Here is a 16,585-nt window from a genome sequence, read left to right as displayed (position 1 = left end):
ACTGCCACTTCACGTGCTTCCAAATCTGAAGATGGCTGCCAGAGGCGGTGCTTAGGTAGAGGGCAGTCATTGGCTGTGGTCAGTATGACGCAGAGACCAGTGATTGGTTATTACTACGAAAGACAGATCAGAAACGAAACTGATACTGGTTTTTTCTTTACCGAGGATTCCCAGCCTGACGACGGGGAATATTCATGAGCATGTGAATCCATGCCAGACCCATGCTGGAGAACAACAGTTACAGGTAAGTAACTTGTTCCTTCTGGACTCAGTACAGGACCTGGTAGGGTCCCTGTGGGCTAAAGGTTGAGGCCTAATAGCTTGTTGAGGTGCAGAGGGGCTCACACCCTGAGACTCCTCTAACTCTTCTTGTTCCTCAAAAACATTAGAGTTAGACTCTGAAATCATTATCATCCTCAACATTTTCAACATTTGCTGAAGGAGTAGGAGTAACAGACCCACTTCTCAGACTTTGATAATTCAACAATCTTTCAATCAATTCATGTTTATTTCCTTTAGCGGGGAGGTTCCCGACCTTACACATTTCCTTCAGTTGATCTACTGTTAAAATGATCAGGGCTTCCTGTCTGAAGTTATTCATATCAGGCATGATAAAATTGCTTTTCTAGTGGTGCTTAGCCTTGTGAAGGTTACTATTAAAGTAAAGCAGAACTGTCAATGTAACAACGCTACAATTTATCCTCACCGTTTGCCACCAAAGTTTGTATGCAGTACCCTTGGGGACCACTGCCAAAACTGTCTAGTACAGACTTATACCGAAGGTTGGTTTGCTTACACCTGTAGTCCTAGTTGTGTGTAGTGGTCCCCAAGGGTACTGCATACAAACTCTGCCTAACATCCCCCATCTCCCTTTCCCTGTACCCAGTACCCAATTGGTAATCCACTACATTAACTCTGTTAGCTGGGATGTGGAATTGGGAAGTAATCTGTTGCATTACCCCAGCCTCCTTCTTTATCGTTGCATTACTCCTTTTGCGCATGCTTGCCGCAGCCCCTGGTGCGAATGCTTGCCGCATTCCCTTGTGCGCATCCTCATCAGTGTTTTGCACGCAAACCTTGTGACAGTACTTTACACGCATCACCATCGCAGTCCTTTGGGTGCGTCCTTGTCACTGTGAATCTTCCTCTTAACTCTTTTCCTCTTCCCATGTCCTCTTCATTTGCCTCATCAGGTGGCAAAGATGGGAATGGAGGACGTATACCGTGGCCAATGGGGGAGCTCCTATGGGGAGAACAACTTTGCTTGTAACATTAATTATGATATCAAATTAAACATTTTAGTATTACAACTGGTGAGAAATACAACATAACAAAACTTTAGGTGAAGTGACATTAAGGTGACAGTTTAACACGCCAAAACACCAGAAATTCACCAGATATTGGAAGCTATGCCCATCATCTGTGTCACCAGTGTGCTCATGGGCTCTGCATCAGGGTGGCTATATTCAAATACGGTTTATAGTGATATTTTCGAATAACATTATGTCGAAAGTCATAATGTCGGAATTTATTTTTTTTGAATGTCTATTTTTTTTTGTTTTTTGTTCGAAATGGGGGGGGGATTCTCCCCAAACCCCCTTTTTTGTAATTTTTTTTTGTTTTACCTCTTTTATTTACTTGTGGAACCCAAAAAAAATATGTAAATAAAACATTCTAATTTTTTTTTTTAGAAATTTCTTTTCTGACATTATGACTTTCGACATAATGTTTTCGACTTTTTAACTGCACACCTTCAAATACAGATACTTGGTGCAAAAGGCATTTTTAAAGAATGCATTTAACACAATTTCAATTTCTCATCCCCTTTCCTAACGGGTGTTAAATACTGATTGGCAAGATCTACACAGCATGTCCACCTGCTGCTTAATATCGCTTGCGGATAAAGATGCAACCCAGCCAACTTCAACTTGACGGGTGGGGTAATAAAAGAATATGATAACATGTCAGTGACACGAAACACTGAAGAAGACAGGCACAATTATGTAATCAAAGTAAATGTATGTAAACATGCTTGAAGGAGCATTGTGGGGGGCAGGCACTTTAGGTCCTCTCGGGATGTTAATTACACAGCCATATCACATACAGAAGAGCTAAAGCTACATTTAAACACTGGATGGTACATTTGAACATCATGTGAATATACTTCTGCAAAACTACTGTTATAGGTTAGTAACTTGTTTCAAGCTGGATATGGCCAGCAAACTGTAGACTATTTCATATTAGGTATTTGGTCATATCTTGAAATCCATATGCCTTAATTGGCACAAGTTCTTGGACATAGGTATTGTTTTATCAACTGAATAAATTGTGACCCGGAGAGATCACTTTTATTTACTTTAGTATTGTATTGCATTGGAAGCACTTGGACTCTTCTATGGCCATTGATGTAGCTATACCTTTTATGAAGCTAAATCATAAAATGTGATTCACTACCTACTACAAGTTATGTTTGTTTTAATTATTTAATGTGAGTAGATATGATTTCTGCAATTGTGTGGTATGTTCCTCTTTTTTTTTTTTTTTAAAGGACCATTCATTTTGTTATTTCATCAGTAAAAAATAGAAGGGAAAAATAACTTACTGATTTAATTTTTCAGAGGAAAAGGACAACATTGCGTACGATGTTCTGCTCAATCCACCCGAGGGCTCAGATCAGGATGAAGAAATAGGAGAGTCTGACTGCTTCCTGTTTGAATTCTCAGACATACCCTTACTTACCTGCTACAATCTCCAAGTGTCGATCTCCTGTGGGTAAGTGGAAACTACCTGTATTTTAAGTCAATACACAAGGTAACACGGATAGATTAACAATGCTGAGGAAGATCTACAAAGGTAATCTTTATTGGCAAAGGGGTGTATAAATGTTGTTGTTGGAGTCTGTGCAAAATGAGCCCTTAAAAGTAAAATTGAATTCTAAGTAGTGGCGAGTGTCTATAAATAATGAAATCACAAATCAAATAATTGAAATTAAGAAAATACTTATATTTGTTGTTGTTTGACGTATGTGTAGAAGTGTCTTAAGGTCAGATAGTCTTCTGCATTCTCTTCTTGAGGAGTATCAGGAACACAACTTCCATCATGCAATTCACTTGGCTTGCAGTGCACACTATACTGTGCTCTTGGTTTACTGTTCTGCTCCTCATCATACCTCACATTATTTTAGAGTGAAAGAGCCACAACCTACATCAGGCAATACACTGTTATGGGGGCTTAACACTGCCCTCCAATCCACAGCTGTGCACTTTTCAAAACTATGATAGCTGTCAAATCGGGATTAGCCAGCCAAACTTCATTCTTTGAAGGCACACTTAAAATGTGGATAGAGGTGTTTAGGAGACCCTCATCTAGTTCAAACCATACACCAGTTGCACACAATTGCCTTTGTAGACTCTAAAAAGAGACTACGCAGGTAGAACCACTAGTCTAATATATTTAATCTTCTCCTGCATATTCCTCATCTTTAAAAAGTCTAGCTTGCAGGCTGGGACCTCAGAGAATTTGAAACGTGGTTCCACGGTCACACAGTGCCATGTGGTATCACCAATACTCGCAGCCCTCCGAGGGCCACCATGCAGACCCCACTGGAAGTTAGGGTATACAGGGTTTAAGTGGTGCTGCCTCCGATTTTTTTATTTTCAAATTTGTTTATTGGCATTTTTCAAGAATATCAAACAAGTTGTGTACAATGGAGCCAATTCCAAATACATATAAACATATGTTTAACTTAACGTCAAAAAATTACAAAAACAAAACAACCATAACTGTCTCCATATTCTGTCCGTTTCATATATCATTAACTGTTTCGGGGGGACGGTTGGAGCGAAGGGGAACCATCCGGCAACTACAGTAGGGGAAAGGCTTCCGCAAGGTCTCCATCCTCTGCAGTACTTCCGCTGCTGCTGGCTTTATGACCGGTCCCCCATGGGCCTGGATTAAGTTCTGATTCAGGGGGGTTTATCATGCGAGGGGTGGAACATGTGTATGGTGAGTTCCTTCCATGCCTCGAGTGACATACTAGAGTCCTCCGTGGATCTGGCCACACAGTCCTCCCATGCCACGGTCTCGGCCAGCACCCACCGTTCAGTCTCTTTGTGCCATAGTTTGAACTGAGGGCCCATGGGTTTCTTCCAGGCCATTGCTATAGTTCTTTTGGCCAGTATGCACGATATGTCCATGAGCCTTGTTGCATGCTTGAGTTTGGCTGGTCTGGGGTAGGTTCCTAAGAGGCACTCGCCGGGTGTCCAATTATATTTACTCAGGCCTGCTTTTTCGCAAGTTTGTTGGACCCTGTCCCACAGAGCCCTTGTCCTGGGACATTCCCATAACATGTGGATCAGATCCCGCTTTTTCCCCCTTGCACCAGTTGCAGGTCGGTTGTGCCTGGGGATTTAAGGTGCTATGCGGCACGGGGTCAGGTAAGTTCTGTGTAGTATGTTCAACTGAATCTGCCTAAATCTGTGGTTTCTGGACACCGTTTTGGGGAATGTGAGAGCTCTGTTCCACTCCCTTCAGTCATTTCCCGGCCTATATCCTCCTCCCATTTGCTTTTCATTTCCATGCTCCGAGGATTTGGCATGTCGATCAGGTGGCCATATATTTGCGAAACGGGTTTACCGCCCTCTCCCAAGTTGTACATCAAGGTGAGGAGTGGGTCTGTATCTAGATCCATTGGCCAAGAGTCCCATTTGCGTCGGGCCACAGCACGAGTTCTTTGGTACCACAGAAACTGGCCGGTATGTATGCCTTCCGTCTCCTGCAGCGAGGTGAACTCCCTGAAAGTGCCTTCATCATACAGATCTAACCAGGTGTAGACCCCTTCCCTCTCCCAGAGCCTGATATGTTTCAAATCCGAAAGTGTTGTGCATAGGTCTGCGACCAGGGGGACTTCTGGGGTATAGGAGTTCCGTGAGTTAGTGAGCATTTTCGCCCTGTGCCAAATTTTCCTTCCCAGGTCAGCCAAAAAGGGTAGAGTTCCCAGCAGTTTGGACGGTGCCCAGACCTGTTCTTTCAGATGGAATTGGGGCAGCATGGCCTGTAGCAATGGTGTTTCAGATGTGGGTTCATCGTCTAGCCATTTGGTCACAAAACTAAGCTGTGCTGCTATGTAATATTTTTCTAGGTTTGGAAGTTGAATACCGCCTTTGCTATATGGTAGGGTTAGCAATTGCAACGCTATTCTATGCCTGCCTTTCCCCCATAGGAACTCTTGCAGTATGGTCTCAAGCAGTTGGAAGAAGGGCTTGTGTATGTAGTAGTGTACATTTTGAAACCCATAAAGGAAACGTGGGAGAACGATCATTTTAGTTATCGAAACCCTGCCCATCATCGAGAGGGGGAGTTTCGCCCAGAACGCCATTGATTTGCGCAGGGCGGGGAGTGCTGCCTTAGTGTTTCGTTCGTGCATTAGCTCGGGGGTATGCATAATGTGCACTCCAAGGTAGCGAAATGACGTATTCTGCCACTGGATCCCAACTTCAGGGAGTGCTTCTAAACTCTCTGTTTTCAGGGCCGCTAGGGGGAACATACAAGACTTTGACCTGCTAAAACTTATCCCAGAGACCTTGGAATAATTGTCCAGCACTTCTAACATGGTTGGTACATTGCCGTGTGGGTCCCTGACGTATATGAGAACGCCATCCGCGTAGAGCGAGATGATGTGATCCACGTCTCCCAGTCTAATGCCTGCATCGAAGAATTGCTTTCTAAAGTAGACAGCTATGGGTTCTAGTCCCAGTATGTAAAGCATTGGGGATGGTTGACAACCCTGTCCAGTCCCCCTGCATATATCCCAGGCCTCCGACACATACTTCCCAGATTTCACCCTTGCCTTAGGTTTAGCATACAGGATGTTAATCCACCTGATAAACCTGGGACCAAAGCCAAACTCCCTAAGCACTACCACAAGCCATTCCCAGTAAATGGAGTCAAACGCTTGCGTCTAGGGACAGCAGCGCGTATGAGTCCTTGTCTTTATCAGTTTGCGCTATAGTGTGCTGCAGCCTACGTAGGTTCATGGACGTATTTCGGCCCGGCACAAAGCCGCAGTGATCTGGGTGAACTATGTCTCCTATTATTCTAGACAGCCGCTTTGCTAAGATCTTAGTCAGGATTTTAACGTCATAATTTAACATTGCAATCGGGCGATATGAGTCGCATTGGTCTGCCGGTTTATTGGGCTTGGGGATCGGATCACAAGCGTCTCCCTCATACTTTCGGGTAGTATCCCTTCTTCGTATGCCTCCTGGTATACTGCGTGTAATAGGGGGGACAGGGAGGGCTCATACGTTTTAAAAAACTCGTGGGCAACCCGTCTGTTCCCGGTGCTTTGCCTGTGGCCAGGGATCTGATTGCATCGGTAATGTCTTCGGGCGTGATTTCTGCTTCTAGGGAGTCGGCTTGCTCAGGGGACAGCCTGGGGAGCCCTATCTCTTCTAGTGTTTCTATCAACCGGTCATGGGGGACCTGCTCCTCATGTGAATACAGGTGGGTGTAAAAGCGAGTGAAAGTGTCATTTATGCACTGCTGCGTACAGTGTGTGTTTCCATCCTCATCTTGTAGTGAGGTGGTGGGGTGTTTGGGGTGCTCTCTACGGCAGAGCCAGGCAAGTAATCTGCCCGGTCTGTCGGCCTCTACATGTGCTCTATTTGTTCTGGCAGTATAGTCGAACTTTTCCAGCCTGTTCCACGCAGTTATGTTCCGCTCTCTAAGTTTCACAAGCTCCTCTTCCCTCTGTTGGGTGTCTACGGGGGTAGCCTCAAGTCGCTCAATCTGCCGTTCCACTAGGTCTAGTTCTTTCCTGAGCAGCTTCTTGATACCTCCCGCCTTTGCAATTACTTCTCCCCTGGTTACCACCTTTAGAGCCTCCCACACTGTGCTATTGTAAGCTACACTACCGGTGTTAACCTCTAGGTATGCATCAATAGAATCGCGTAATTCTTCTTGGAAGGCTGGGTCCCTCAGGGCGTCTGTGGCCATTTTCCACATGGGAATGGGGGGGTCTGGGCCCTCTGTGGTTCCATGTTATCAGAAGCGGGGAGTGATCAGAGATAGTCCTCCCCAAGTATTGTGCTCCCTCCACCCGGGGTAAGAGTTCCCTGTCTATGAATATATAATCTAGTCTTGTGTGTAACTTATGTGGGGATGAGTAGAATGAGTATTTGCGTGCTTCAGGATGTTTTTCCCGCCACACATCCGTCGTTTCCAGCCTCCCCAACATGGCGGATAGTGCTGTCGTAGCGGTCGATGGGCCTCCTAGCTGTGGTGTGGATCTGTCCAGCCGTGGGTCATGTACACAATTAAAATCCCCCCCCCCCAAATAAAAAGATTGTTCCTGTACTATGCAACTCTAGGGTACAGTGAGTTCAGGTAGGACGGTATGTTATTGTTAGGGAGATAGGAGTTCATGATGCATACTGCTTCTTGTTCAATGAATCCCCAAATTATGACAAACCTACCTTCCGGGTCTATCTCAGTTTTGTCCGCCCGGAATGGGAGCTGTGGGTGAATCCAGGTGTAGATCCCTCTTGCGTATTTAGAATAAGTGGTACCAAACCCCTGTCCACCCAAATGTGTTTGTAGCTTGGCCACCGAGTCCGCCGTGCAGTGTGTCTCCTGTAGTAATGCTATCATTACCCCTTTTCTGTGCAGGTAGGTTTTAATCCTGCTTCTTCGGAGATAAGTCCCTAAGCCCCTTACATTCCATGTCATTATTTTTATGGTGGTCGCAGCCATAGGGGTTTAGTAACGGATCTGTTGTCCCCCCCTTTCCCCGCCTCTGCCACCCCCGGGCCTGGACCTGTTAACCAGGGGTCGGTCTGTGTTGGGGTTGGGGCACAAGCCTCATCGTTTCCTCCCTCCCTTCCCCCCTCCCTCTGTGTCAATTGGAGACTTATTAACATTAACAATCCTCACTCTAGTGAATAAGGGTAACAAACCTTTCAACTCAAAACTGCCCCCAGCAGTTGCCTCAAACTTGCAGCGCTTGGGGGCACCCGGTCCTTCCAGGCCTTTCCGGGCCTCCCGGTGCGGGTGGTGTGTCGGCAGTCGGCCTCCACGTGTTGCAGGGGGGTGCGTCGGCTTCGTTGTAATTTGAAGGGGTCGGTGCGCTCCTGCCCATCATGGCGTACGTAGAGTTGTAGATCCTATGCAGTCTGGTATTCATTCGGCAGTTGTGCACACCTTCATTTTCCTGTCGTTTGGTGCTTTCAATGGCCTGTGACTTCATGTGTAGTGCTTTCCTTATCAGCAGCAAGGTTGTTGACCTCAAGCCACATATTTGCCGCTGCCGGAGTCTCAAGAAAGATAGCTTTCCCCTTGTATAGTACCTTAAGGCGGAAGGGGTACAGTAGCATGTACTTGAGGTTTAGCTTGCGCAACCTAGCTTTCACCTGTACAAATGAGTTCTGTGCTCGCTGCACCGCGGGGGTATAGTCTGGGTAAATGACTATTTTGGCGCCATGTTTCTCGATCTCCCCTCCTTCTCTCGAGAATCTCAGTATAGTCTCTCTGTCGCGAAAGTTCAAGACTTTTGCAATAATAGGGCGCGGTCGGGAGCCCGGAGGGTGCCTCTTCTGAAGTGATCTGTGGGCCCGTTCTATTGAGAAGCCCTGGGTCAGTTTGCCGGCCCCGATTTCTTGCAATAGCATTGTTTCTACAAATTCGGTCGGGTCTGGGCCCTCCATGTCTTCCGGTACCCCCAGGATTTCAGCGTCCTCTGATCGCGCCTCTAGCCGCAAGACTTGCAACTCAAGGTCTTGGACCTTAGATTTAAGTTCTGTGGTGTCGTTAACATTGTCTTGGAGCGTTGCCTCCGTTGTGGTCACCCTTTCTGTAATGTTACAGACGTCCTGTCTCATCAGTTGCATGTCAGACTTCATTTCATCGATCCTGGTTTCGATGGACGTTCGTAGCGCTGCTATGGCTTGTAGCACTTGCATATTTATCGGATCGTCCTCCTTAGGCGTCGGGTCGTCTGCTGCCTCTGTCCCCTGTTGTTGTTTCGCCCTGACCGTGGTGAAGGAGTCCATGGTCGCGGTTTTTAATTTGCTTTTGGGGTGCGACATTGCCTGCCTTTGGGCGTGCTCCGCGGCCTTTTCCCGTTCAGCGGGGACGTGTATGTAGGGTCGATTGCGAGGGCGGTCGTTGCAGATGGGGAGTCGTCAGCCCGCGGATGTTCCGGAGGGAACCGCCCGTCGCCTTCTCTCTTCTTCGTGTCTCTCGTGGCCTCCCGCCAGCCAGTGCCTCTCCTGCACGCAGTCTCGCAAGTATATGTGGGGGAGAGCCCCCCCCCCCGGCAGCCCACCCCATTCTCTGCTTACCTTATTTAATATCTTCACCCCCGCCACATATGCTATCAGTGAAATGCAGAGTAAAAGGTTTCGCATTTTCGTATTTGAAATATTTGTAGGCACCGTGATTGTATGATCACGAATAAGACGGAGAAGAACAAGCAGAGAGCTGATTTTCACTAAAATACCCAGTAATTGACACTGTTACAGAGCCACAGGTGCCAGTAGCCTCCCTGGAGTCAGGGGAATTCTGGACCTTCCGGCGCAAGATGTTAGAAATGTTCACAAAAATGTGGGAGCAGCGAACCGCTCCTCCTTTCCTCCTTGCGTTCAGTGCAGCATGCATCCATAGATCTGCAATCTCAGGGCTGCAATGTCAGGGCTGTCTGGTGTTCCAGATATTGAAGCAAGAGAACTGAAGACTCTGGTTATAGGTCTGTTGAGCAGAGATCGGCTCCGTGGAGTAGAGCGGGTTGCCTAAACAGTTTAGCTCGGCACCATCATGAATAGTGCTGTATGGAGTACATGCCAGTGAGAGGAGATCAATCATACCTATTTGACCACCTACCTGCCAGATTTCCGCCCTCACCTCTACACCTCCCAAGTTAAGAAGTTGAAGATGATTGATGCCTTCACCTTTACTGTTATCAGTTTTCCCAGAGGCAGGTTGGGGAGAAACTCATTGACCACTTCTGGTGAAAGCCAAGAGGCTATCGGTGAGGTAGGGACTGATGAAGTAGAGGCCTCTAGGCATATAATCCAAACTGGCTTGAACAGTGGCTTCGGGGGCTAGAGGGATTTCATAGGGGATTTAAACTTCATGGATGGTTGGGCTTGTTTTGTTTCTCACCTGACTTAAAGCCAAAAAGTATGGACATCCATTATTAGGATGGTAAACTCTTATGATTCAGGTAGATCATACACTTGAAAATGATATGATTGGGTGGCAGCCCCAGGGAAGCCGTTTTGATGCGTCTGTTGTGAGAAACCTGAAGGTGTCTCACCTGTTAGTCCCCGGGGATCTGTTGTCCAGGTGGCCAGGACATGGCCATTGCTGTTTGGTCCACCCCCAGAAACTAGATCCATCAGGAGGATCACCTGAATGAGGGGTCCTCAGTTGGACACCCAAGAGTGAGACGCGGTACCCCCTTCCCTATAACACCTTTTTCCCATCCTACCAGGTAGGATATTTAGAAACTCAACCACCCCTCCTTTCCGGACACAGACACGTTCTCACGGACAACTCACTGTGAGTGACAACAGGACTATCCCCTTTTTCTTAACAGTATTTTTCCGTATTTCCCCATAATTCCTCCCCTATAGTTATTTTCTAAAGTCACTGAGACGAGGAGGAGAGAGTTTGGGAGGATGAAGATTACCAACAGGGAACCACAGACACAGAAAACACTCTTCCCCTTTCTACAGCAGACTCCCCCATTAAAGCGGCCAGGCTAAGTCAGGCCTCCCTCTTTAATTACTTGCACATGACTCCACTTGTCTCTCCCAGGCAGCATATAAGGCGGTTGTATACAAATTGTCCGAATGACAATTGACCTTCTACACAATTGACCGAATTTAAACAGTCAATTAGGATATATATGTGGGGGGAACCCCCCCGCCTCATACCCCCAACCAATCCAACCCCCCACCCAATCCCCTTATATTATTATTACCCCACCCCAACCCATTATATATGTAAAAATGACCATACAGTCAATTGTGCAGAAGGTCAATTCGGACCCCTGTAATTCGGTCAATTGTATCATTCGAACAATTGTACTCGAACAATTCGGGTAATACCTAAAAGGCGGAGCAGGAAAGCACACTTTCAGCATGTCGGGGATGCTGGAAGGTGCCAGAGAGAAAGCAAAAGCCCTAGTGAGCTGCAGAAGACCTGGAGCTGGAAAAAAACACCCAAACACTGGTCCTGCTATTTGGGAGGAGACTGCAGTGTGGAGGAGGAGCTGTACTTTCAGGAGGCAAGACCAGTGGCAGCTGGGGTTGCCTGGCGGTACCGGTAGCAGAACTCCTCCACTGGGGCAGGCGGTAAGACTCTGACTTCATTGAAACATCCCCCTTGTGGCTCCTACAGCTCCCAAAACATGGGGAGCTGTGAAGTGGGAGCAAAATTATCACAAGAGCATTCTTGGCCTGGAAGTCCAGAAACATATTTTTGAAGATTGTGAACTTTTCTGAGAAAAACTGGCACCAGAGACAGATTGGTCCGGGGCCATGTGGGTGCTCATTCGAAGGTCTCTGGCTGCTGCCCCCTCTCCCGAACCAGGAGAAACAACAAGTACCAACAGGCCTTGGGGGAGGCCGGCGTGAGGTGTCAAGGTGGTCATACGAGGGTCAAACCAAACTCCTTGGAAAGTTGTAAGTCTTTGACACAATGTGGAGGCAAACGTGAACCCGACTGAGGGATGCCTGCAAATTGATGTGAACCCTAACGCACCCTAGAACATTGTGATGAATTAACAGTGCAAAATCTGACTGAGAGCTTAAGGGAAAGCCTGACTGGGGGCTGAGACCCAGACTTAGGTAAAGGAAAGAACCTAAGGGGTCTTGAATGTCTTTTTATTGAAATGTGAACTGTGGCAAATGTGAACCCGACAGAGGGATGCCAGGAGAAAGCTAGGGGAAGGGAACCCCCCGCTTTCTGATGAGATTTAGAAATTGTCAACTTTGGAACGTGTAAACCCAACTGAGGGAATTGTGAAACTGGCGTTTGCGCCTGGATGAGGGGAATCTGTGCGAACTGTGATATTGTGAAGCATGCACTTGCCAGAGAATAACAGAGTGACCCAGCGAGACGTGATCGCCCTTCGGAAGCCTCTGTTTAAATTGGCAAGTACTTTGAGAGGCTAATGACTGAGAGAAGGATCGGAGCCCGGCTGAGGGGGAAGGGTGAAGAGTAATCCCCCGATGTGAAGGTTAGTAGAAGGAACTTTTGTTTTGTTGGTTTTGACACCTCAGGCCCTCTGAAGCTAGAGACTTTGCATGAGAAGAGACTTGGGCACAGAAGGCCCTGATATAGAGAAAAAGAAATGTAAGCTTGTACCAGTGAAGCCCAGAAGTGTGCTGTTCTCAAGAGTCCTGCCTTATCCGTGCTAAAAATGTGGGGAAGGGAGGCCCCGGCCATGAAATTCTGACTTATCATTTTGTGAACACTTCTTTCTTTTCTTGTGAACATTATCCCACACTATTTTGTAGCATAACGGTAAGGATTGGCCTTTTTATTTGACTAGACCCCACTAGGATTGTATTATTTTTTGATGGTCGTAGCTTGCTCCCATCTTAGATTTAGGTTTAGATTAGGCGCTTATCTCACCCATTTTTACAGTTTAATAAACACCCTTGAACTGTCTTATTTTGACAGGCATGGTCTTATTTTGATACCATGCCTTCCTTACACTGTGGTCCACACAACTGCAATGGGGGCAGGCTAAGGGACTTTCTCGAAGAAAAGTTTGTGACCACGGAAATTGGGTCCTACAAATTATAGAAAAGTTGCAGCCTCCTCTTCTTGATGTTTCCCCAGACTGCCCGCCACAGCAGTGAAGACATTAGCTTTACCAAGGAGATGGCTAAAGAAGTACCGAACAAGGAACAATATACTGGGTTCTACTCCAGACATGTTATGATGCCTAACAGAGAACCAGGCAAGCTGACACCCATTTTGGACCTGCAGGGCCTAAGGCAATAGAAAGAGAAAGGACAAACTCAAGATGGGGATGTTGCTCATGTTTGGAGTGCAATGTGCCATGATGACTGCTATTGTGTCCTTGGACCAAGAGCCTCACCTATAGATGAACAGGAAGTACTTGGAATTTGTGATCACAGCCCAGCATGGTCAATTCTGGTTGTTGCCCTTCAGCCAAACAGCAGATCTGAGGATATTCACCAGGGTGATGACTGTTGATAATTGCATTTGCGGCTGGCAGGTTTGGAGGGATTCCCCTACCTCAATTATTGATTGATGAAAACATCTAGTTAGTAGCGGGTGCTGTCGGTGCAGAATTAGACAATGGGGCTGCTCCATTTTCTGGGTTTTTCATTCAATCTCAAAAACTGTAATGTTAACCCACACCACACAGTTGCAGGTAAAAGGACTGGGTTAGTGCTGAATCTATCAGTATTGAGGGCCTTCCCACCACCTAAATGATTTCAAGCAATCATTGTGAGACTAGACAATTTCAGGTCGGTTGTCCTGCTTGCAGCTCGGATGTTCCAAAGTCTGCTTAACCTAATGGCCTCATGCACTCTTCTTGTGAGGCTTTGTATGAGGAGACTTTGTATGAGGAGGCTTTGTCAGAACTCTGTTTCAGTTGGAAGCTGGTGATGGTTCCCGTGGAGCCGAAACTACTGGTGAGCGTTGCCTCTGTGCAGGAATTGAACTTATGGTGTAGATAGGAGAATGCCATGGTAGGCAAGACATTCACACCCCCGGCCTTTGAAGGACAAGCCATCACAGATGCTTCTATGGCAGAATTACCGACAGCTGAATTACCGCTAGCGGAAATACTGTCATTGCAGGTAAAGGAAGTACTGTGGCAGCCATCTTTAAAAAAACAATCTATTGAAAATCAACCTGTAGGAGTGCCATCAATCCCCAGAGTCGAGCACAATCCTGTCTGCAGGGAAGAAAAACACACAAGGGGAAAAACCCGGAAGGCTCTTAGCCCGGCTATACAAGAGGGATGTCAATCAGAAACCAATATACACTATCTACAGTGCCTTGGGCACCGTGTGTAATACACAGGTGGGGATTAACGTGGCCTTTCACAAATGTTATAGCTGCTTGTACCAGGACAACAACGCACCTCACTAGCAAAAATTGAAGAAGCAACAGACCAAATCAACCGCCCTAAACTGGATGCTACAGTATCCAAGAGCCTTGATGCCCTCCTCACTTTGGAGGAATTACAACAGACGATATGGCTGTTGCCTACTGGCAAAACCCCAAGCTCAGATAGCTTGCTGAGTGAGTTTTACAAGGAGTTTCTGGCAGACCTTGCCCCACCGCTACTCGATATGTACAGAGAGGCATTTGAAACAGGACTATTACCCCTTGGCTTAAGAGAATCAAAAGTTATACCCCTCCTAAAACATAAACCACCACAAGACTGCAGATCTTACAGACCATTATCTAGGTTGATTCAAGATCGTAAAATTCTTACAGCCCCATTAGCGAATAAGCAAAAAAGTCATTAACACACTAATACACCCCGATCAGACAGGCTATGTCCGGGGTAGAAACATTGCCTGGAATTTACAACGTTTACATCATGTTATAGACAGTACCAGAAACTCAGAATCACAGTGTGCGGTAGCTGCCCTAGACGCCATAAAAGCATTCGACTCCAAAAGTGGGAATAGCTTTACGCTACGCTAGAGATATGGCATCGGACAGATAGACATAAAATGGGTAAAATTAATACACACAGCCAGTCGCCAGAGTCAAAACTGGCAGACACTTCTCAGAACCCATAAAATTAGCTGAAGGCACCAGACAAGGCTGCCTGATATCACTGCTGCTTTACATTCTGGCTGTAGAACCGATTGCGGTGTACTTGAGTCACAAATACATTGCTGTAGGCATAACCATAAAAGGGACATGTCCTCTATCTGTGTATGCGGACAACACATTACTGGACGTAAAAAAAAATAAACAAAACAGAGGACAACCATCAGCCCATATTAGATGTCCTGTCGCAGTTTACAACACTTTAGAAATTGAAGTTAGCATTGAGAAATCATGCTTGTTCCCGCTAGCACAGCAAGATAGACTGCCAGTACTGGTGCTACAGTGGAAACTAAATACATTCAAGTACCTAGGGATTAATACATACCACGATCCAAGGGCTGAATATGAAGCAAACATTCTTAAAGCTTTGGAAAATATACAAAACGCTACGAAATTCTGGACAAAACTCTCAAGCTCTCAGTAATGGGGAGAGCAGCACTATTAAAATTTCTGGTCAAATATCCCGTACAATATACCAAAAGCTTTCTTCAACTCGTTAGATGCCCTGTGTAGAGGCTTCCTATAGCAGCACAAAAGGTGTAGAATAGCATTGACGACCCTCCAGAGACAACACGTAGAAGGAGGAATTAGAATACCGCATTATGAATTGTATTTCCTAGCAGGGCAACTACAATTTGAAGCAGGCTGGTTAACAGACAAGCCCACTTTACATACCTCACTGCTCCAAACGATGATACTGCAGTATTACCTGAAAGAAATGTTGTGGATCAACTTACCCCAAAGTAGCCCTTACCCACACTTAGCAAAATTGGGCATACGGCTCTGCCACAGGGTGTGCAAGTTAGTTAAAATTACGAATGAAATTCACCACACAAATACCCCTGTTGACGGTAGCCCCGGACAGCCTCCAGACCAGACTGAATGTTTGCACATATTGGGAAACATGCACTGTTGCTATGGTAGTTTATTTGATTCAACACAACTCATTCATACCCTTCCAGGAGCTTAGAGACAATAGAGGCTTACACCAAGGTCCGTACACAACATATGACATGATTACGCAAGCCATAGCACGTAAATGGGCAACCTATAGTGAAGTAAACGGATGCTTGTCAATATACCTTATGTATTACGTGGCAGATAATGGACAGGAAGTGTCTAGAATATATACATTACTCCTGACCGCAGGGTTTTCTTTCGGGTTGGCTATTAGAGACAAGTGGGAGACGGAATTGACCGTCCCTTTCACTGACTCTGGATGGTGCAAGGAAATCGCTCATTTTAAGAGGGTGTCCAGAAATGCTAAATTGCAACTCATTCAACTATTTATAACACACACAGCATATATGACACCCCTAAGAATCTCTGGATTTCGTGGAGCTTCCGTACAGGGCTACCCTAGATGCAGCGACAGAGAGGTGGGTATGTTGCACATGTTTTGGTCATGCTCGAGCATAAGGGGTTACTGGGAGGCAATTGAAACCAAAATGAAGAGGCGGGTTGACGCTGGATATATCCCCTGCTGCAGGATTGTTGGGACATTTTACACAGCCAAAAAATGCACGCTATATGCACAAGATAAGACTCCGCTATATGGTAGCCAAATGCAGAATAGCCACGTCTTGGAAATTGACAAGCCCTAGAATAGACGATTGGTGGCGAGATCTACACAAATGGGCCCTAGCCGAATTGGTATTATGGCAACGGGCAGCACTTACAGAACAGGCCAACACCAACGAGGATATACTGTCCTGGAACACATTGACACAAACCTTATTTGCTCCCGAGA

The 16,585-nt window shown here is 46.2% G+C and overlaps 1 protein-coding gene across 10 annotated transcripts in view; it reads left to right on the top strand.

Moving 5' to 3' along the window:
- The window catches only part of BCORL1 (BCL6 corepressor like 1), a 1,509,155-nt gene that overhangs the window by 1,399,419 nt on the left and 93,151 nt on the right, over nucleotides 1–16,585 (top strand). For all 10 annotated transcript variants that reach the window (XM_069612962.1, XM_069612963.1, XM_069612961.1 and 7 more), the window contains one exon: nucleotides 2,619–2,772. In XM_069612962.1, the coding sequence (XP_069469063.1) occupies nucleotides 2,619–2,772 (154 nt within the window). The remainder of the gene's footprint in view (nucleotides 1–2,618; nucleotides 2,773–16,585) is intronic.

Source organism: Ambystoma mexicanum, chromosome 5p (assembly GCF_040938575.1).
Source record: "Ambystoma mexicanum isolate Mex_15411 chromosome 5p, UKY_AmexF1_1, whole genome shotgun sequence".
NCBI lineage: Eukaryota > Metazoa > Chordata > Amphibia > Caudata > Ambystomatidae > Ambystoma > Ambystoma mexicanum.
The sequence above is the reverse complement of the archived record's forward strand: the minus strand, read 5'-3'. Positions and strand labels throughout refer to the sequence as shown.